The sequence below is a fragment of the Erythranthe guttata genome, chromosome 6 (assembly GCF_056151865.1).
Source record: "Erythranthe guttata isolate IM_541 chromosome 6, IM_541, whole genome shotgun sequence".
Classification (NCBI taxonomy): Eukaryota; Viridiplantae; Streptophyta; class Magnoliopsida; order Lamiales; family Phrymaceae; genus Erythranthe; species Erythranthe guttata.
In genome coordinates, this window is record NC_142538.1 from 14,249,276 (window position 1) to 14,258,390 (window position 9,115).

At 36.8% G+C, this 9,115-nt stretch overlaps 2 protein-coding genes across 2 annotated transcripts; both read left to right on the plus strand.

Moving 5' to 3' along the window:
• On the plus strand, positions 1–1,315 carry LOC148770219 (uncharacterized). Its single transcript, XM_088818934.1, has one exon. The coding sequence runs from the start codon at positions 274–276 to the stop codon at positions 1,228–1,230; it is 957 nt and encodes a 318-aa protein (XP_088675060.1). The 5' UTR covers positions 1–273; the 3' UTR covers positions 1,231–1,315.
• A 223-nt stretch (positions 1,316–1,538) lies between these two features.
• On the plus strand, positions 1,539–2,575 carry LOC148770220 (uncharacterized). Its single transcript, XM_088819057.1, has 3 exons — positions 1,539–2,238; positions 2,356–2,431; positions 2,521–2,575. Exons 1-3 carry the CDS (start codon positions 1,539–1,541, stop codon positions 2,573–2,575), a joined length of 831 nt encoding a protein of 276 aa, XP_088675183.1.
• Positions 2,576–9,115: the final 6,540 nt, after the last annotated feature.

A 9,115-nucleotide genomic window follows, 5' to 3' on the forward strand; every position in this document is an offset into this window, starting at 1 on the left:
TCTGAATAGTATGGGTGATAGGTAAATTTGGTACTGTTGGTGGGAAAACATAGTATCATATAATGGGGAAGATAGTACGTAACCTTCATCTGAATAGTATGGGTGATATGTAAACTTGATACTATTTGTGGGAAAACTTAGTATTATATAATGGAGAAGATAGTATGGAACCAGTGCATTGTTATGATATTTTCATGTACATTGTTATTTGGATTCCACTCTATTGTAATCCATTTTTAAATATTTTTTTAAACCAAAAGCGGCGATCAATCGATGGAAATCGAGGGTAATCCGCTTGGAAATTCAATTGATGCATGGAGACATTGCATCCGTGGGGAGAATCAATTTTTTAAAGATCCTGATGATTTTCGGCATATGCTGAAAAACTATTCTATTGCTAATAATCGATCATTTAAGTACATGAAAAATGATCAACAAAAGATCATAGCAGTATGCATTGACGAAAACTGCAAATGGAGGGTTTATGCATCATTGTACAAGTCGGATAAGTTATTTAGCATTCGCAAGTGCAATCTTGAGCACACTTGTGGTGATGCTACTCTTCGTACAAGGGGTCATCCTAAAGCCGATGCTACATGGATTGCTCAAATTATGAAACGAAAATTGAGAACGCAGCCAGCTTACACACCATGTGGTATGTTAGAAGATATCCGAGACGATTATGGTCTGGAGCTTCAGTACTACACAGCATGGAGGGGTAAAGAAAAAGCAATGCGTGATATCCATGGTGATGAGACGACATGTTTTGATAAACTGAGACGCTATTGTCGTGCATTAAAAATGCATAACCCTGGTAGCATGGCAGAGTATGAGATTGAACCTGCTACTCAAAAGTTTATTGGAATATTTATTAGTTTTGGGAGTTCTATTTCCGGCTTTCATCGGTGTAGGCCGATGATATGTTTGGATGGGACTCACATTAAAAATAAGTACAAAGGATGCTTGGTTTCTGCTGTGTGCAAGGATCCAAATGATTCCTTATATACATTGGCATACGCAGTTGTTGATGCTGAGAATGATGAAAACTGGGAGTGGTTTTGCATTAAACTGAAACAAATTCTAGATCTTCACAATGACAATAGATCTTTTACCATTTTCTCTGATCGTCATTCGGGGCTTCTTAAAGCCGTCCCGTTGGTATTTCCTAGTAGCCACCATGCATATTGTTTGCGACACTTGGTGGATAACTTTAGAACTCAGGTATTTTGATTCTCTTTAATATGCAAATTGGAACGTACCATTTGTCACCTCATGTCATACTTTTGTATAACATGTTTCATACTTTTGTATAACATGTTTCATACATTTGTGTGACATGTGTCATACTTTTGTATAACATGTTTCATACATTTGTATAGCATGTTTCATACATTTGTATAACATGTTTCAAAATAATATAGGTCCTGAGGAAGTACCCATTGCACAACAAGTCATATTGGGCGAGTGTTTTACATAATGCTGCATATGCTCCTACTCGGCAGGAGTTCGATGCAACTATTTCTCGTATAGTGCAATCTATGCCTCTCGCGGCATCATTTATTTCGAATTCTGATCCAAATCATTGGGCCAATGCCTATTTTTCTGGAGAAAGATGGGGAATCGTGAACAATAATCAGGCAGAAAATTGGAATGGTTGGGTTAAAGATGCCCGATCTTTGCCTGTTCCATCCATGATTGATCACATACGGATCAAAATAATGGAGATGCTAGTTAAACGACAAGGAAAAAGTTTGGCAATGACTGGCATATTGTGCAAGAAAATTCTAAAGAGATTAACAATCAATCATATGGCCTCTCGTTCCTTAAAATATTGTAGATCAAGTAGTACCGCTTTTGAGGTATATGATGAGGATAAGTCGTATAAGGTTGACTTGCAACACAAGACTTGTTCTTGTAAAGCATGGCAATTAGAGAAACTTCCATGCAAACATGCATGTGCATGTTTGGAGTCAAAAGGATACTCAGTATATGAGTTTGTTGATCCATGCTTTCATATTGATACGTACAAACAGGTATATCAATTCACGATTAACCCAATTCCCTCGTTAGATGAGGACTTTGACTTGTACGATGCGTGGAATGCTCCGCCCGATGTCTTTGTTAATGCACCTGATTCGAGAACTCGACCGGGACGTAGAAAGACAAAAAGAATTCCTTCACAAGTGCAAACTCGTAAACTGAAGTGTACTCGTTGTGGGAAGCCTGGACACAATCGTCGTACTTGCACACAACCAATCTAACTAGCAATTTTTTTTTAATGTAAATACCGTCTGCATTTGTGTTACTTAAACTAACTAGTTTTGTTTCTAATGTAAATTTTATGTTTTTCATCAGGGAGGACAAGATGGAGGAGAGCTTACATGATTGCCCATTATGTTATTCAAGTGATTGAAGTGAATGAAAACTGGCTGTTTGTACTTTATTATTATGTGATTTGTACTATGTTGATTTGAACTTTGTACTATGTTTCAATTTGCACTATGTTTTTGCTATTTGTAGTTTGTACTATGTATTAGGTACTCTGTTCATTGATGGTTTATCATTTTCAGTCTAATGGTACTATTTTTATTTACACATGGTATTATCTATGAGATAGGATGGTATGACTTACTCAATTTATGACCGTTACAATATAGCCGTTGCTTATAATATAGCCGTTGCTTATTGTCAGAACTAGTCAAGTCATAATATGACCATAAATAACACATAGGCTCATTTGTTTCTAATTCATGGCTTCTTCGAGTAGCACCACTCAAATGAGTGAGTTAAAATACAAAAAAGGGAAATGCAAGCGTCTTGATTGTGGGAAGAAAACAATAATCATGGTTTCAGAAACTATTTCGAATCCCGGAAGGTTATTTTATTGTTGCCCACACCATGGCTACTCCCATTGGTGTGAACCATTTGAAGTTGGGCAAACTTTTTCCAACTCAAATCGTGAAGAAAATGAAGCTACAAGTGCGTCGATGAACCAAGTCCATCAAGAAAGTGAAGTGAAGAATTGCAATTCTGAAGGTGGAGTAGTTCATAGTTTGATAGTGTTGAATCTAGTAATATTTGCAGTCTACATGCTATGTAAAACCTATGTACTGTTGTTTAATTAGTGAACATAAGAGTACAATGTATAAGCTGGTAAAGTTCGGGTTATTCGTGACTATAGTACGCTTTGTTCACCAATTAAGTATAATGTATAAGCCGGTAAAGTACAAGTGAGTCGTGACTATAGTACGATTTGTTCGCTGATAAAGTATATGTTTGCCATTCATATAGTATTTTTACACTCTATATATTATTGTCGGGCCAATGCATCCATATGATCGCATTTTAAGACACAACTCTTCAGTTTTAGACTATTAAGAATGAATTGAGACAATGTGGGAGTCGATCAACATCGACTATGGTAAGAATTGAGGAAAGTATTAGTTTTACACTTGAGCATTGTAGACTTGTATGAATATATTGTATAGTATATGAGTATCATGTATGAAATTCAACATATTTATGGGATCTTGTATTCCAAACGCAACAATAATGCTCACCTACCTTAAAATAATCATTTAAAACATAATTTATGCAACTCCCGTACTTATTGATCATTAAAACGTCGATGAAATATGTACAATTCAATTCATCAAAAAATATAGTACGCTTTGTTCACCAATTAAGTATAATGTATAAGCCTGTAAAGTACAAGTGAGTCGTGACTATAGTACGATTTGTTCACTGGTAAAGTATATGTTTGCCATTCATATAGTATTTTTACACTCTATATATTATTGTCGAGCCAATGCATCCATATGATCGCATTTTAAGACACAACTCTTCAGTTTAAGACTATTAAGAATGAATGGAGACAATGTATGACTCGATCAACATCGACTATGGTAAGAATTGATGAAAGTATTAGTTTTACACTTGAGCATTGTAGACTTGTATGAATATATTGTATAGTATATGAGTATCATGTATGAAATTCAACATATTTATGGGATCTTGTATTCCAAACGCAACAATAATGCTCACCTACCTTAAAATAATCATTTAAAACATAATTTATGCATCTCCCGTACTTATTACACTCTATATATTATTGTCGGGCCAATGCATCCATATGATCGCATTTTGAGACACAACTCTTCAGTTTAAGACTATTAAGAATGAATGGAGACAATGTATGACTATATTGTATAGTATATGTCTATCATGTATGAAATTCAACATATTTATGGGATCTTGTATTCCAAACGCAACAATAATGCTCACCTACCTTATAATAATCATCTAAAACAATAATGGAGACAATGTGGGAGTCGATCAACATCGATTATGGTAAGTTTTTCGTGAATACACATGTGAAATACGCTTTGTTCATCAAATAAGTACAAGTCTATTGTTGACAAGGTATCTTTGAATGGACTAGAAAGTATTTGTTGCTCATTTTTATGGTACTCTTATATTCTTTATACAAACTAATTAATCGCAAAATAAAGTACCATGTGTTCAAAAGGCAAGTACATTTCATCGAAACATATAGTACAATGTATACAATACGAAAGTACGAGTAGAGCTAATCAATAGTATTATTAGCTCTACAACAAAAGGACAGATTGTTTATGGCATAAAAACACATTCACCTGTTCATTAATTAATGAGTAAAAAGCAGTTTACCCCCTAAACAAATGCCCGTTTTGCACTTTGCCCCCCAAACAAAAAAAATTTGCACGTTCTTACCTAAACTCCAGTTTTTGTTGCACGGTACCTCAAAATTGGAATATTCAGGCCATTTTAACCGGAATCTTACACACGTGCTATTCACGTGAGTTTTAAAGGGGCAAAAGAGTCTATTCTCTTACATTCTTCATAAATAAAAAAAAAAAACAAAAACAAAAATTACAGTATTATAATACCTATTGCAATCAAAGCAGCAACAGCAAACATCTCAGCAATCGCCAGGGGCAAATTGGAGAGAATCGACAACACTTTTCTAGGCAAACCCTTCAGCCTCCACGAATCGACCTTCGGCGGCGGAATTTTCGGATCTCCACCACTTCCGCCGCCGGAAACCGCCGGAGCTCCGCCAGGATCAGGTGCTTCAATTTTAGTTGCCGTGCTCTTGTTCTTCTTCTTGCCCTTGTTAATTCTACTCTCATTGTCAGAGGTTTTGAGCTGCGCAAAAACGGCGGTGTTGGTGGTGAAAGAGAGAGTGAGGGTTCTGCCATTTCCGGTTTCTGCCATTTCCGGTTTCTGCATGAAGTGTAGAGACAGTAATAATTGTTGGGGAAGGGTAATTGGGATCCAATATACCAAATAATTGGTATATTGCCCATTCCTTGTAAAGAGGCGGGCGGCGGCGGTGGAGGGTAGGGTGGAGAGTGTGAAGAGGAGTAGAGTTGTGAAGAGGAGGAGCAAGCAGATGGAGCTTGTGGATTGGGCTTTGTTTAGGAGGTGGTGGTTCGAATTGTTGCGCCTGAGGGTGATGAATTTGGGAAAAGATTGAAATTGTTGAATTATTTGTTGGTGGTTGTGGCGGCGGCGGTGGTGATGGCGGCGGCGGTGGTGGTTTCTTGTTCTTGATTTTGGTGGTGTTCGTCGGGGAAGAAAACTAAGAGGAAACCCCCAATTGCAGATTTTCCCAATTTTGTTTTTATTTTTTTTGTTATTTTTTTTAATTTATGAAGAAGGTAAGTGAATAGACTATTTTGCCCCTTTAAAACTCACGTGAAAAGCACGTGAGTAAGAATCCGGTCAAAATGGCCTGAATATTCCAATTTTGAGGCACCGTGCAACAAAAAGCGTAGTTTAGGTAAGAACGTGCAAATTTTTTTTGTTTGGGGGGCAAAGTGCAAAACGGGCATTTGTTTAGGGGGTAAACTGCTTTTTACTCTTAATTAATTACCAAAAACACAAGAACCCCAAAACACTTCCACTCCCAGTTTTTTCACAATAACGCCAGATCTATTTCATATTTAGCTTCCACTTCTACTCCCCGATGCCTCAGAAAGATGGCTGCTAGTTTTGGGCGAAGTGTTTTGATATCGCAAGTTTTTGCCTTAAACCAAATATCTTCACTGTTTACAGCATGACAATATGCCCACATGCAGACAAACAAGCCGCAATCAAGGTTCCCATCCTGCTGCCTACATCCATGAACCCATTTAGCTTCCGATTGTATCTCCAACCCAGACCTTCTTTCAACCACCTTGCTGTAAAACGAGGCCTACGAAAATAAAATATTATATTAGTCTACAACAATTCGCAAGAATAAAGAATAACTAATTACAAGAATATGGGCTTACGACATAATCCGCAATTCCTGGGAAATTCGGAGAATAGTCTATGGAGTTCCAATGGTAAATACATTTATCTATTGGGTTCAGAACAAGCAGGAACCAGTGTTCACTGGAATTGATAGGTATCATGACAAATGTTTTACTGAAGATATTTGCTGTGTTTAGCTTGTCAAAAGCCATCGTTCCAAAAATAGTAAAATCATTGAGAAGACAATCAAAATTGGCATCGCTCATTCGTTCTACGTCCACCCGAGGTCGTGACATTAACTCTTGCTACGAAACATAATAGAGAATATTAGATAAACATTGTAATGTATTCAAAATTATTTGTTAAACCACTATATACCTGGGCAGGGGAGTCAAGGTAATCAATCTCATGTCCATGCTGGTTCATGATAGATTCGGAACATAATAGATTCAAGTAAAAATCTATGTGTTCTGCACTCAGCATTTCATCAAATAAAAGTTCGCACATATGCCTACCCGTCAATTGATAAGGGCCTCTCTCCACAATAGTTTCACTACAGTAAGACATAACCACGTACTATTGGATAAGTAAACTTGTACTATGTACAAAGTTACTACATACTATAACATGCAGTCAACATGTACTATTGGATAAGTAAACTTACACTATGTACAAAGTTACTACATACTATAACATGCCGTCAACATGTACCATTGGATAAGAAAACTTATACTATGTACAAAGTTACTACATACTATAACATGCAGTCAACATGTACTATGTATTCACTTGACATATACCATTAAAGACATTAACATGTACTATCAAGGTGGTTGTGCACTTACCCTAAATCAACACTTTCCAAGAACAGATCCAACAATATCCTCTCTTCTTCGGATATTTGGTCACGACGTACGTAGTCCTTTCTTCCCCGGTAATAATCGGCATTCTATATAACGAATAAATCACACCAATTATGACAAAAATAATAATAATGTAATACTAATATAATCATAAATACCTTGATCCCAGGGACTGAAACCGAAACCTTGGACACAGGAACTTGTTTACGACCACGTCCTCGTCCTCGTCCTCGCACGCGTGGAACTTTGGCCTTTGACTTTGGCCTTTGACTTTGACTTTGACTTTCGTCTCCTTGATTTCTCTCTTTTTCTTCATTTCGTTCTCCTTCACCTTCCATCCCCTCTACTTCATTTTTTTCTCCTTCTTTTTCCCTTTCCTCTATCTCTATCTCTGCCTCTATCTCTATCTCTTCCTCTGTCTCTGTCTCTCTCTCTTTTTCTGTCTCTCTCTCATTCTCTCACTCATTCACTCTCTCTGTCTCTTTCTCTTTCTCTTTCTCTTTCTCATGCTCTTTCTCTATCTCTATCTCCTTCTCTTTCTCTATCTCTTTTTCTTTCTTTCTCTTACTCCGCATTTTTTTTCTCTTTATTTTCTTCTTCTGTTACATTCCCCCTCTTCCTTTTTCTGTTATTCTTCTTATGCTGCAACTAAAAAAAACAATAGTACGAAACATGTTATACAATAGTATTATATTAGTTGACATATAGTATGTTCCAATGTGAACGGAAGTATGAAGTTTAGGGTTTATTGTATTAATGACTTACAGGTGTTGCTTCCACGTCTTCTATCTCATCTTCACTACCTTCAGAACTTATTTCAACAAACCTACCAGCACTAATTCCAACAACTGGACCAGAAATTACTTCTAAAACCGGAGAAAGCAACGCTTTCTCTTTTGGGTACACAGAAAATGGTATAACCTAATAAACGTAAAAAATTTGTTAGCAAATACCTAATACATTATATATTTTGTAACTCAAAGTGTTCCCTGTACTTGTTTTATCTGATCAAAAAGCAACCTAGCTGCTTCTTCATCGATTGGAATTTTGCTGTCTCGCCACCGGAAGAACCGGGGAAATTTGTAAACGCTGGTGGAAACCCCTAGTGACGTGATCCTTTCATGCACCCATGCCTGCGTATTTTGGAATCATTATTAATTGGTATATTCAATATAATATAATATATATTCACTATTAGATATCACTTACCAATAAGCCGATAGTGCATCCATCAAAATACTTTAACCCCCCCTTCAGATACATCTCCATATTCTCAACAAGAGTATCATATACCAACTTTCCCCATGCAAAAGACCCTAAAACCTCCAAATCTTCTACATGCGGATAAACCCACATTTCTAATGTTTTGTTACCCTTTGGCAGTAGAATAGTATTAAACAGATAAATAGTGTACAATCTGCTGAAATCTTCAACAGATTGTTGATCGGTCATAACTGCATAGGCCTCCAGTTTATAACCAATATATGGCCTCGTCATTAATGATAACTTACCATCGAAAATACGTGTAATGAAATCATTGTCTCTCCCATCCATATTCACATCCACCGGTACGCCTTCGTACTGCAGCCCTAATACGATAGATAATTGCTGCGGAGTGAATTCCAAGCGTATAGTATTTTCCCCAAACCAAAAGGCCCGATCTTCTGCATTGTACGCTTGCATGAGAGACACAACCCTAGGGAAGCTGTGGTTTATTTTAGGCATGTCCATGTAGTGATAGAATGGATTTTTCTTCAGTACTTCATAATGTTGTTTCTTGATCACTTTTTTCACACCTTCCATAGTTGTTTGAAAGGCGAACGGTGAGCACCTGCAGCCTATTGATAGCTTGCTGCAATCTTCTTTTACAACAATTCCTGCAATTACATACACATAAAACAAATACAATTATAACAAATACAACGTACTATAAAGTTCCACATGTCAATACCATCCGAAGTCACTAGTAATAC

Bases quoted from the DNA above. Each gene is read 5' to 3' on its own strand.
- LOC148770220 (XM_088819057.1), top strand. From the start codon at position 1,539: ATGCCTCTCGCGGCATCATTTATTTCGAATTCTGATCCAAATCATTGG. The intron at 2,239-2,355 runs GTACTTGCACAC...GTTTTTCATCAG, and splicing joins GAAGCCTGGACACAATCGTC to GGAGGACAAGATGGAGGAGA. The intron at 2,432-2,520 runs GTTTGTACTTTA...TGCTATTTGTAG, and splicing joins GAAGTGAATGAAAACTGGCT to TTTGTACTATGTATTAGGTA.
- LOC148770219 (XM_088818934.1), top strand. From the start codon at position 274: ATGGAAATCGAGGGTAATCCGCTTGGAAATTCAATTGATGCATGGAGA.